General features: G+C 38.3%; 1 protein-coding gene across 2 annotated transcripts in view; it reads right to left on the bottom strand.

The window, feature by feature from the left end:
• Window positions 1-43: 43 nt before the first annotated feature.
• LOC101744533 (coagulation factor VII) overlaps window positions 44-13,604 on the bottom strand; it is a 58,487-nt gene continuing 44,926 nt past the window's right edge. The window contains exons 4-7 of one of the 2 annotated variants that reach the window (XM_021352718.3): window positions 11,744-11,803; window positions 4,799-5,052; window positions 2,285-2,452; window positions 44-1,274 (exon numbers count right to left, since the gene is read on the bottom strand). In XM_021352718.3, coding sequence (XP_021208393.1) covers window positions 1,042-1,274; window positions 2,285-2,452; window positions 4,799-5,052; window positions 11,744-11,803 — 715 coding nt within the window. In that variant the 3' untranslated portion in view covers window positions 44-1,041. The remainder of the gene's footprint in view (window positions 1,275-2,284; window positions 2,453-4,798; window positions 5,053-11,743; window positions 11,804-13,604) is intronic. The other variant, XM_004933210.5, reaches the window with a different exon arrangement.

The following is a 13,604-nucleotide window of genomic DNA, read 5'->3' as shown; positions in this document are numbered from 1 at the left end:
CGCGGTCTTCAACTGACGGATGTAAAAATAAAACAATTCCATTAAACAATAAATATGAATTTATTAAAATAAAAATTTCAAGTACTTAAATTTAATTATAAAAATACGAAGAAAAAAAAAACGGGGGGTAATAAATTAGAATTCTTAAATTAATTACGAGCTTTTTTTTTGTTGTTTAAATAATTAATTTATTTACATTTTTTATTTTATTTTATTGGTAAAAGCTTATAAATAATGTTATGTGTATTCACAAATGTACGTATGAACTATTTACAAAATATGAGGGTACTTTAGTTTTTATAGAGTGTTCGTTATTCAATTTATCTCTCGATAGACTTTACGCTGGTGGTATTGTGGGGTACCACGTCTGAGTACCACCGTGCTGCCTATTTGTAGTTTAAAGGATTAAGTAATAATACAATGCTATTGTACTTTCGACCTCAAGTCGCATTATCGTGGTGATGTCTATGGGCCCAAGATACCACTTTATGCCAGATGGTACATCGATTAAATAAATAAATTGCAAGCTCAAAAGCCGTGAGGCCAGCAACGGACATGCTAGTTAATTGTTAATAAACTTTTTGATTAACAATAAAAGTCTGGAATGTTCCTTTGAGTGGAACTCTACTGACTCAAATGTAACACAGAACGCGAGAGCTACGCCTCGTTCTGTCCCTTTCATGCACGGTGCTCTGCAAACGCGTTCGAAAGAGACAGAACACGCCTTCTTAATTCCACGCGTCACGAGTATCCAAAATTCGACTGTTATAAATAATAGCACTTAATACTCGATGTGCGCTTCTAATCCTTAAGCTTTGTCTCGTTCACTCGTTATGAAAACTCGATAGGCGAAAACGGGACGGAAGATTCGAATACAAAACTTGAAGTACGTTTTTCTATACATTCCATTAGTTGCCGGTCATTCCAGAACATGCTTTCTATCTCTCTCACACATACCTCAGATGTGTAAAGTCGAAAAGAAACATAGAATGATTTTGGGCAACGTATTTTAAAAGTTTGAGGGGTCTTTGCTTAAGGCTGCTATGATAAGGTGGTGGCGTGTGAGATCCAGTCGACGGTATGTGCGACCCGATGGTAGATCCCCGGCTGACCCCGACTGGCGCACGAGTAACCCGCGGACACAACCCCGATGAGGTACCAGCGTCCCCCGCGTTCCAGCATCAGCGGCCCCCCGCTGTCCCCCTGACAGCTGTCCTTGCCTCCCCCCCGGTAACCGGCGCAGAGCATCTCCGGGTATATCACTACGTTTATACCTGGTAACAGAATGGAAATTCATGAAATTTAAACATAGACTACATAGCTGGTCTGAAGGAGCTTTGTCACATAATTCGTCTTTTCGCATTAAATTCGAATATTCGAAATTGAGCTAATATGCGGAATCAATTATTGGTATCACCAGTATTTTTCTCATAAATACTGTAAAAGAGCGTAATTTAGTTTTAGTTTTTTTTTTTTTGTTAACCTACATTTTGACTACTATTAACAAAATTAATACATAATTTTAAGAAATAAATGTTGCAAAGATGATTAATATTAAAAATATCACAATATGTTAAACCTTCAAAACGCTCTCCTGTAAAATTAGTAAGTTTGGAGAATATACACTTTTGTAGCGTCGTGGCCTAAAGGATAAGACGTCCGGTGCATTCGTGTTGTGCGATACATCGGTGTTCGAATCTCCGGCGGGTACCAATTTTTCTAACGAAATATGTACTCAACAAATATTCACGATTGGCTTCCACGGTAAAGGAATAACATCATGTAATAAAAATCAAACCCGCAAAATTATAATTTGCGTAATTGCTCGTGGTAGGACCTCTTGTGGGTCCGCGCGGGTAGGTACCACCACCCTGCCTATTTCTACCGTGAAGCAGTAATGCGTTTCGGCTTGAAGGGTGGGGCAGCCGTTGTAACTATACTTAAGACCTTAAAACTTATATCTCAAGGTGGATGGCGGCAATTACGTTGTAGATGTCTATGGGCTCCGGTAACCACTCAACACCAAGTGGGCCGTAAGCCTGTCCATCCATCTAACCAATAAAAAAATAAAAAAGTGGGTCCATTTCTGGTACTGGTATTCCTGGTCTAAATCAGAATTTGGTCTCATATTTCAAAGTATGTGGTGGCATTCACCCTGGTCCCGTACTGCCTTTTAAATAGACAGACAGACCGTTTTAACTGTAGGATCCAATATCCAGATAATGTTGAACTATTCTTACATAATAAAAGTGTTAGTGGAACTTTAACTTAAAAAAAAGCTCACCATTAGCTCTGTGCCATCTCTCGCAGACTCTATTGTCCAAAACCGGTACATCAACGGCCTGGAGCGTCCGTGGCCTGAGCCTGGAGCCAGGACTGAGGGCACCCCAGCCTGCTGCCCAGCCGTACTGGCCGAGGAAATCTGATCCTCGTTCCGGAAGGCAGATCGGGGCTGAAAAGAGCGAAAGTATGTTATGTATCGGCAATGCATTGATCACGACGTTCATAAATAATTGCATTAGAATATAAAATGGTTATCATAATTTACCGAAGGTCCTATTGGGACTTATATAATAGGTTGTTCGGAAAGAAATTTCGTTTTTTTTTTTGTGGAAACGAACCCATACATCGAACTTCGAGTATAATCCCAGGCCTTTCAAGTGGTCATAAGCTGTTGAATTTGATAAATTTAACCTTAATCCGATCTAACGTGTTCTTATTCGCCAGTTCGCATCAACTAATGCCTTTATTGCGTCTTTATCAGCTTCAACCGGCCTTCCCGAACATGGTGCATCTTCGGCATCAAAATTGCCGGATCGAAATTTAGCGAACTAGTGCTGACACTGGCGTACTACTGTCAACACACCTTCTCCATACACACGGCTTAAATGTGAAGTTGGGTGCAAAAAAATGCAATTAAATCCTCTGTCGGGAAAAAACGAAATTACTTTCCGAGCAACCCAATAAATGAAACTGGTTGCTGCGACGTTTGTGAAGTGTCAGCAGTGTTCATTATTTGGTGGATGGAGAAGATTGAGAAGAGAGAAGAGCTTATGAGGCGTGGTTTCAAATTAAGTCCTCTTCTATTTCAAAGGCCTTCAGCACAATATATCTCCCAAGCGCCCTTACTATCCCGCCATCCACCACCGCAACAAAGATCATCCATACTATTTGGAACCACCGCGTTCATCAACAAATGTTTCCATATAATTTCTGGGCTATGTACTATGCGTATCTGGAATGAACTCTCCACTTCGCTATTCCCCGAGCGATATGACATTCCCTTCTTCAAAAGAGGTTTGAAGTGGACCCTGAGCAATAAGCAGCGGCTTGGCTAAGCCCCTAGTACTACTACAGTCCAAGTGCGACAGAGACTACTTACCCTAAACTCTGCCTACGAAGACAATAAAAAAAGAAAATTTTAATAGTTATGGGTCAATTACAAAACCACATACAATGACGACAAATAAACAACAAGGAATGTTAATATAAATTAAGTAGCAATTTAAAGATGCGGGCTAATTAACGAACGCTATTGCAATGAGCACGGTATGGAATAATCACGAATGCTAAGTGTGACACGGTTGCGCAATCTCGTATGACTGTCATACTTATTACCAACAATGATTTGAAGCAGCGGATTATGTAAATTTGAACAACTGTTGCTGCAATTCAAAAAAACGTGCATACCATACAAGTTGCTGAAATGTAGATACTGAGGTGGATGTGGGATGTAACTAAACTCGATTAAATCCGCAGCCAGTAAGTGCAAGGGAACCTCGTGACATCCCCGAAGAGATGCAGGAGAGTCGGCTGAGATGGTATGGTCAGGTAAAAAGGAAGCCACCAGACTACGGCGGAAATTTGGCAATGCGACTCGACCTCCCCGGTCCAAAACCTAGAGGAAGACTCAAGACGAGGCGGAAAGATGTAGTGCTGAAGGATAAGAGGGAATGCAATGTTTCTGACGGTGTTATCGAAGATAGAGCGAAGTGAAGAAAAAAATTAGGGAAAGCTGACCACCGTCAATCTCGGAAGAGAGAGAGAGAGGACACCAATTTCGCCACACGAGTCAGGGGCAGACTGGGCCCTGGATACAGTTAAGGCTTCTTCGTCTGCAATCATGTTCTTGTTCAACGGAGCCGCGTCTTCTGTTTTGTCAAAAGCTCCATGGTCTCTGAAGATTTCTTCTTCTTGTCCTTATCCCACAACGTGTGGGGTTGATTTCAGCATGTTCTCTCATCATTCTGTATTCGGATTTAGCTTGAGTTGTACGCCCTGACGTCAATCCTCTACGGACTATATCACCAGTGGGATATCCACTGCAACACGCCAAATGCAGGGAGCTTTTTCCGTTTCTTCTTTCGGTGATTCTTTTACTTCATCCGTTTTTGATTGTACGATTCCCATTGTATTATTATAAAAAATCGCCCCTAAAATTTAGATATTCAAATGCCAAAATGAGAACAATATCACATTTTAATCGTTGAAGGCGAAGTAGCTGATGTATCATAAGAGTAAGGATAAATGCGATCGATTTATGTATTTACTAGCAACCCGCCCTCGCTTCGCTTCGGAAACTGTAATTTGTTATTGATTTCTTCACTATTTAATGGATGTTATTATATAAACCTTCCTCTTCAATCACTCTATCTATTAAAAACAACCGCATCAAAATCCGTTGCGTAGCTTTAAAGATTTAAACATACATAGGGACAGAGAAAGCGACTTTGTTTTATACTATGTAGTGATGCCAAGTTCGTATGTTTGTTGAAGTGAAATAATAATTAGTACTTACATATATGGGGCATGTACTGCACGTTTCTGTCCAGGGTCAGAACCGCCACGTCGAATCTGTCGGCTTGCGGTGTGAACTTGAAGAGCGGGTGCACTTTTATGGCCCGCACTCCGAACGTGTAGGCGGGGAAGGGTTCCGACGCCGAGTTTATGACGTAGTCTCCAAGCGTGACCCTCACGTGGCGGGGCTGGGCTCTGGCCACACAGTGACCAGCCGTCACGACGTGACGACGTGAAATCAAAGAACCGCCACATCTGGAATTGAAAAGGTTGTTTGAAGTTTCCGATTTGCAACGGACCATGGAATATCGCAGATCAATCAAGACTTAAGTCTATAGGTGCAGGATAATTCAGGAGAAAGTTATTAGGGGAGACCACGACCCTCGGCATTGAGGAATATCGACGCAGGGAAGAGGATAATCCTATACATAAGAAAGCGAAATGGTCCCTTGTCTGAACTTGAACTTGTCTTGAAATTCGAATTTTAAATTATAAGACACTATACTAGTTTTATTTATCGAGCAATGAGGCGATGCCCGAATCAAAATCTCGTATGCAGACATTTTTTTCAACGTAACAACTACTCTGCAAATTTACACTGAACAACTTCACGACGAAGGAATTATGGAATAACAATAATGCAAAGCTCACATTTTGGATACCGCACGGGCCTTACTGTCCAGTCTATTTCTGCCGCAAAGCTTTCAAACGTAGTTGTTTTGACAGAGAGATAACCGCTGCCAGACTTTGACCAACTCTCAAGCCGTGTGGCAGTATTTACTGCTCCTACGAGCTCCGTTAGGAACTTAGCACCATATGCACAACAAGGTTATCCAAACCTAAGAAGCGTTAGAGTTGCAGCCTGTAGTAAGCCTCACGCCAAATTCCTATAATCTGGGATAAGGCCAAAAAGAAGAAGCACTTTAAGGTCATTTACCCAACAAAAATATTTCATAGTTTTGGATATAGCCAAGAACGAAATAAAATGTTTTTTTTTTATATTTTTTTATTACTTAGATGGGTGGACGAGCTCACAGCCCACCTGGTGTTAAGTGGTTACTGGAGCCCATAGACATATACAACGTAAATGCGCCACCCACCTTGAGATATAAGTTCTAAGGACTCACAAGAGGTCCTACTACTAAAACGTGATAGTAGAGAAATCAAATGCCCAAGAAACCGAACATTTCCACAGAGCTTGCGAGGCCACATGCCGTGCAAACGAGAAATTTAATAGATACAAGCATTATGATTATTATGAAATGCTGGTGAAACACAAAACAATGGTTATATTGCGTCTAACATCGCGTGGGCTCTCGCGTGTAAAGGGCCAAGATCGGAGACGCTTTCTAGGGTTCCGTGCTCACAGATATTGCATTATTTGAACTATTGACTAGCATTAGATCCCACAAAATTATTATTTTCAGGAAAAATATACAGAATAGTCGTTTTTCCGCAGCTAGATAATGCCTTCCCTTGTTTTTACCACGTCCCCGAAGCAGAGTGTATCAGCAACTGACTATAGACCCTTTTTATTTACCCACAATGCGTTTCAAAGTTTTTTTTTAATTATTATTTTAAATCCCCTCCTTGTATTTTTCGTAGTACTAAGACAAATAGTCTTTAAAATAATCTTTATAAAAGAGCCCTTGGCTATCCGACTTGGCAGTTACAATGTCATTGCCGTTGTTAATGAGGGACTGTTTTCAATTTAAATGCGTTATCGGAATTTATACTCCAACGAACTCGGTCATCTAGTATTAATGGTGGTCGGAGCCCATATCAACACAAGGTGAATCTCTTCACCATAGTTAATTCAAGGTAGAAGCTGTATTTAAAAAAATGTGGTATCTACCAGGTGATACAGAAAAAAAAATAGTATATCAACTTACATATATGCATGGGATATTTATCACTACAAGGCATCTTTTAATATAAATGAACAGGGTTGCTACTCATATACCGGCTAACGCTTCAGACACTCTTGCCAAATAGAACCAGATTGAACAAAATTTCGATACCATCAAAAATAATGTTATTTATTCTTTATATTCTATCGACGGAACCCTTTTCTCTTTGATAACCAAACAGTTTTTTTTTGGTTACGATAAAATAACAATCTTATAACAATAAATATGGTACTGCTCTATATAATATACACGTATTTCCTTGACATGCTTATTTTAACGGTATATGTAAGTATTTCCTATGACCTTCTTTGATTAACTTAGTCGGACACTCTGGCCCGGCCGTGATAAGCGACGCAGAGAAACAAAATTAAGGTTCAAATCTCAGTAAATTTTTATATTTTCTAGAATTTCTGTAAATGAAACGGTTGCCTGGAAGAGATCGCTTTTAGCGATAAGATTGCCTATTGTACAAATGTATCCGCTTTTTCTGATTGTTTTTTGAATGTAAATTGTGTTTTGGTGTGCAATAAAGTGTATTTTCTCTCTCTCTCTCTCTTTAAAGGCCGGCCGCTATGGAGCGCTTGACGGCTTTGCAGTAGGAATAGATAAGGTGGACTTAACTTGCTCTCTCCACTACTACTATACTCTATTACAATTACGAAGTCCCTTTTTGACACATAGAACGTAATTCTACACGTTTCGCGTAATTTGAAATAATAATCTTTTTTTTTTGTTCATGGTCGTAAACATAATTTAAAATAAATAATCCTTTAAAAAAACTAACAAAATACGCTTTTATAGAGAAAATCCAACTAAAAAATAAAAAATAAATTTAAATAAATTTGAATTAAAAATAGTGTAAGAAAAAATTATTTTATTGTAACAAAAGCGTGGGGTGCTTTTCAGGATATTATCAGAATAACCCTTCTACTCATATCTGTTCATAAAATATTTATAACTACTGATACCATGCACCCCACGCTTTTTTTTATTTTTGAGTTGGATTTTCTATAAAAGCGTATTTTGTTAGTTTTTTTTAAACTCTTATTTATTTTTCATTTTTAGTTGAATTTCAATTTATTAATATTTTTTTTATATTGAATTGGCATCGGTCCTTAATAAGTATACCAAATTTATTTATTTATTTATATATTTTTTATTTCGATTTAATCCGACGTTTTGAGGGGGTCAAAATCATGTTCAAAGATTCCGTTACATACATACATACGTCTGAAACTAATAAAAGCGTATTAAAATACACAATCAATCGTAAATAATTGAATATGCAATTTCTAAAAGGGCACATCTCTGAAAATGTAAAATGTTCAGGAAATGAAAAAAAAAACTGATTATTTTCTAAAGCAGTGTAAAATTTAAAATATTAACTTTTGACATATATTTTAGTGTTAATTAGCAATTGAAAATTACTGGAATTATTATAAAACGGGTGTAGGTAAGCCTCAAAACTACATGTATATGAAAAAACGTATTTGGCAAAATATGCGACATGTGCCCTTTTCGAAATAGTATATTCAATTATACAATTAATTCACACATACACACAATAATATAATAATAGTATCTGTCTCATGGGACTTTGTAATTGGAATAGAGTATTATAGTATATTATTTATTATAGTAATATCTTTGTATTATTACTAGTTACTCCTTCGTCGTGTAAGTCATAGTGTTTTTTGAGTATTTAGCGCCAACTCAGCCAGAAGTGGTGGGATTTGCCTAACAACTGCCCGGGCGTTTCCTGCCTATTTCTGCCGTGAAGCAGGTAGGGCAGCCGTTGTAACTATACTCAGATCTTAGAAATTATATCTCAAGGTGGGTGGCATATTTACGTTGTAGATGTCTATGGGCTCCAGTAACCACTTAACACCAGGTGGGCTGTGAGCTCGTCCACCCATTTAAGCAATAAAAAATAAACTTAATAATTGAGGAGAAGCTGCTTCGTCAATGCGCTCACTACTGGATCGAAATGGCCACCCGCTGAGAAGATCCGGCGAGAAACACAGCGGCCTGATGTTACGGGTGACCTTAGTCTTTATGAGTCGCGGTATTTCATGAAAGAACACGGAGCGACTCACACCGGACGACCTCCCAGACCATGCCAGACTCCCGAACGTATCCAAAACTTGTGTTATTATTGTTATAGTCCTAGGGTACCTCGCTGGTACGTAGGGCCCTCACAAGTTGTCTCTTCTAGACCTTTTAGACCTTTTTTACTGGTGGTAGGACGTTTTGTGAGTCCGCACGGGTAGGTATCACCACCCTGCCTATTTCTGCCGTGAAGCAGTAATGCGTTTCGGTTTGAAGGGTGGAGCAGCCGCTGTAACTATACTGAGACCTTAGAACTTATATCTCGAGGTGGGTGGCGGCATTTAGGTTGTAGATGTCTATGGGATACGGTGACCATTTCACGTCACAGTTGGGCTGTGAGCTCGTCCTCCTAAGCACTAAAAATAAAATAAAAAAGACACTTAACTAACATTATTTTGTTAATAAAACTTACCGTTCTCTTCTTGATCGATCAAAAATTATTTATGTTAATTTTGTTAATCAAATCTGAATAATATGAATAAGAGGAATGTGCGAAAAAGTTTAAAATAAAATGAGAAAAATATTAAATACACAAAGTTGAAGGAATAGAAAGAAATATCATTTGTTGTATAACAGACACGAAGATTTAACCCAAAAAGTGTATAAATATAATATAGAGTCGACTCTGTACAATATTAAACTCTGTACAATATAATAATATATCAAGGGGGTGAAAACCTCTTTGGTTTAAGCGACATTTTTGCAACATTACAGGTGAATTATAAAATTTACTGGTGGTAGGACCTCTTGTGAGTGCGCGCGGGTAGGTACCACCACCCTGCCTAGTTCTGCCGTGAAGCAGTAATGCGTTTCGGTTTGAAGGGCGGAGCAGCCGTTGTAACTATACCGAGACCTTTAGAACTTATATCTCAAGGTGGGTGGCGCATTTACGTTGTAAATGTCTATAGGCTCCGGTAACCAATTAACACCAGGTGGGCTGTGAGCTCGTCCACCTATCTAAGCAATAAAAAAAATATTGGAAGAAATACCACAACAAAGAAAATTCTTTGGCTATCTGAATAGAGTAAGCTTAATTTAAGTTCAATTAAAAACATCGAACTGTTGATGCTTATCTGTACATGTAAATGAAATTGGAGTGTCTGTTTGTAATATTGAAATAACTGCTTTTTACTACATGCATATGAATATATATACGGCACCTACACACACTAAAATAAATTTTTTTTTCAATTTTTGTCTATCTGTCTGTTTGTTCCGGCTAATCTCTGGAACGGCTGGACCGATTTTGACGAGACTTTCACTAATAGGTGGCTGATGATATAAAGAGTAACTTAGGCTACATTTTTTAGACTAGCTTCGCCCCGCGGCGTCACATCGCGGGGCTCAGCTATCAATAATAAAATATAATGTATTGGGAAGTACCAAATAAAACGCACCTTTAATTACAAATATAAATTACGCTTATAAAGCGAAATGTCGCTTGAATCAAATAGTATTTCACCCCTCGATATAATATATGTATATACATATGTACCTCAAATGGCTATCAATTTGGAAGTAAACACCGGTTAACCTCTAAACACTAACATGCTCTACACTACGCTATTGGTAACATCACGACTGATAAAATACAAGTGAAACTTCTTTGGCCTTCGATGGAAGAGCGTTCGAACAACAATTAGAAAGCAATCCGCAATGTTTGAAATGATTCAATCGTCAATCTTTAACCGACTTCAAAAAAAGAAGAGGTTCTCAATTCGACTGAATATTTTTTTTTGTTTTGTTTGCTGCCTCATAACTTTTGACTGGGTGAATCGATTTTGATGATTCTTTTGTTATTAGAAAACTGACGCTTCCCGTGTGGTCGGTCCCATTTCAATTTAGTCCAGTTCTGATAATGGTATCCTTTAGAAAACCATGTAAGTCCTAAATTTGCATTAATTACGGGCGCGACAAATAGATGAATAACTCAATAACTCAATATCACGCCAACCGATTTCGATAATTATTGTTTTTAGTCTATATTTATTTGTTTTGGAATATCTTTTATTTTCTGTTTGAAGTCGGTTTTTGTTAAAGCATGTTTTTTTTTTTATTGCCTTTGTAGGCAGACGGGCATACGGCCCACCTGATGGTGAGTGGTTACCGTCGCCCATGGACTTCAGCAATGCCAGGGGCAGAGCCAAGCCGCTGCCTACCGCTTAACACTCTCCACAAGCCTCGTTGAAGAAGGACATGTCATAGCGCTCGGGAAGCACATGGAGAAACTATTTACAATTATATGAAATGATTATTAATCAGGCAAAGATAAAAAAATTTAAACACAATTAACTATTCTGTACCGATGTGAATCGTATTGTTTTTTTTTTTATTGCTTTGATGGATGGACGAGTTCACAGCCCACCTGGTGTTAAGTGGTTACTGGAGCCCATAGACATCTACAACGTAAATGCGGCACCCACCTCGAGATATAAGTTCTAAGGTCTCAGTATAGTTACAACGGCTACCCCACCCTTCGAACCGAAACGCATTACTGCTTCACGGCGGAAATAGGCGGGGTGGTGGTACCTACCCGTGCGGACTCCCAAGAGGTCCTACCACCAGTGAATTTTGCTTTACTAACTTTTGATCAATAGAATAAGAAGAATATATTATAAAGACGTTTTTGTTTCGGAATCAAATTTTAAAGTGCTTTTACCTCGTCTGTTTATAAACTGAATATCTTCTTTTAGCTTAGTAAGTGTAATTATGAAATTAATTTATAAGTACACGCGTAGCATACTCACAGATGACGAACATTAAAAGTGAAACCATGAGACACATTCTATCTCTTTTACTCGCGGCCTAGTGTCATTTTTAGAGTTTATTAGATTACCAAACCATTGAAGGTCTAAAGTTTTCACTAAAAATAATATAGACAGTCGCGATGTCAAATTAAACTCTAGGCATCCCTTTCGCACATTTACCTCTCGATCCAACACTGCTTCCAACCGATAAGCTCGAATATTGACATAAGCATGTTGCATCTGAAAACATTAATTGTTATTTGTTAGTAAATGATTTATATACATGTAATAGAGCTGAATAGAGACGCGTAGACGAGCGTTCTGTTGGAGACTCCTGTTGCACTGTGTTTGGAGGGTGGAAGTAGGAAGTACTTCGCGTATTGAACAGTGTCCGTGGAAAAGCGGCCGATAGGGCGGCGCCACCGTAGCGTATGGTGTTAATTTTAAGGTAAGCTGTGTGTTGTGACATAAAAACCGAATTATTGAAAAGTTAATTATGTAAAATGAATAATATTTTGTTTTGTTTGGTGGTATGCTATAAATATTAGGTTGGTTTCCTAATTCTTCTTTCCTTCTGCGGGCCTACTGGAAGAGATTACAACATGAAATAAGTAGTGCCCTTGTACTCTGTATCCTTACTGTCGTATTTTTTCTAATAGCTGTGTGTACAAAATATATTAAATAAATAAATAAATATTTTTCAGCCCACTGAATTTCTCGCGGGATCTTCTCAGTGGGACGCGATTCCGACACCGGTGGTTATTTTTTTTCTTACCTAAGCTGATGGTCTAGAAAGACCATGTCAGCGTCCACCATCCAACGGTGGTGAGATTCAGCGAGGTGCTGCTCTGGCTAACGGTGCTTTTAGTTACCACAAGCACCGGTCACCGTCCTCGTCGAACCCGTCGCTTGCGACGAAGGGCTCGACGAGCGCATTAACCCGTAAACACAGCCCACTGAGTTTCTCGCCGGATCTTCTCAGTGGGTCGCGTTTTCGATCCGGTGGTAGATTCTGCCTAGCACTGCTCATGTTAGCAACAACATCAGGTTTGAGCCCCGTGACCGCTGAATTAGTCTCTCAAGACCATCAGCTTGGGTAAGAAAAAAAAACTATTTTATGGGGTTCACATTTCATCTACGCAATGGACATGTACTTGAACAACATACATTGCGTAGTCGCGTAGTATTGAAATTTTTAAAATTAAAATATATTAATTCTTTCTGCTCTAGCTGTTGGAAGCGTTATTTTAAACTATGTCTCGGGCTGATTCTTCCGTGACGTCATCACATCGTTAATTGCGCAATGCGAATTAATTTTATTAATTAGAAAATAAACGCCCACTTATTTTATTTTAAATTTAAATAACGTTATAATTTCGGTTCGGCATTACAATATTTTATTTGCTCGATGTTTTTAATTGAACTTCAAATATGTTTACTCCATTGAAATAGCTGAAGATGTTTTTTTGTTACGATATTTTTTACGTATTTTAATATTTAAATTACTCTTCCGTAAAGTTGTCAAAATGTCGCTTAAGCCAAATAACCTTTCACTCTTCGATATCTCTATATATAAAAATGAATTGCTGTTCGTTAGATTTGGCTAATTTTGATCTTGAATTATTTGTGGAAGTCCAAATAAGGTTTAAAGGGTAGATAAATATGAAAATGCTCGGAATTAAATAAAAATAACAATATTGTTTTTCCTTTGATTTGTCCCCCGTCGGACGGATTCCTTTTGTTTGTTTTAAGTTTATTTTATACAAAAGTTTAGGTCATTTATTTATCGATTGAGGCACTAAGAAGTCTGCCGGGTCAGCTAGTATATAATATAAATCATTCGGTCTGCGGTTAACTTTGGTTATCGCGAGCCGTAAACCCAAGTTTAATCTTGCATTTTCAATCATCATCATCATCATAATCGGTTGCTCTTGACAGAGCAGTCGTGGTAATGTGGAATTCTTGCTTATTAAAGTTATTTTCAATACTTTACTGTGAAATATTCGAAAAGTCATTAATAATAAAAATACGATATTAAATC

Source organism: Bombyx mori, chromosome 2, assembly GCF_030269925.1.
Source record: "Bombyx mori chromosome 2, ASM3026992v2".
Lineage (NCBI taxonomy): Eukaryota > Metazoa > Arthropoda > Insecta > Lepidoptera > Bombycidae > Bombyx > Bombyx mori.
This window is presented reverse-complemented; position numbering and strand designations above follow the sequence as displayed.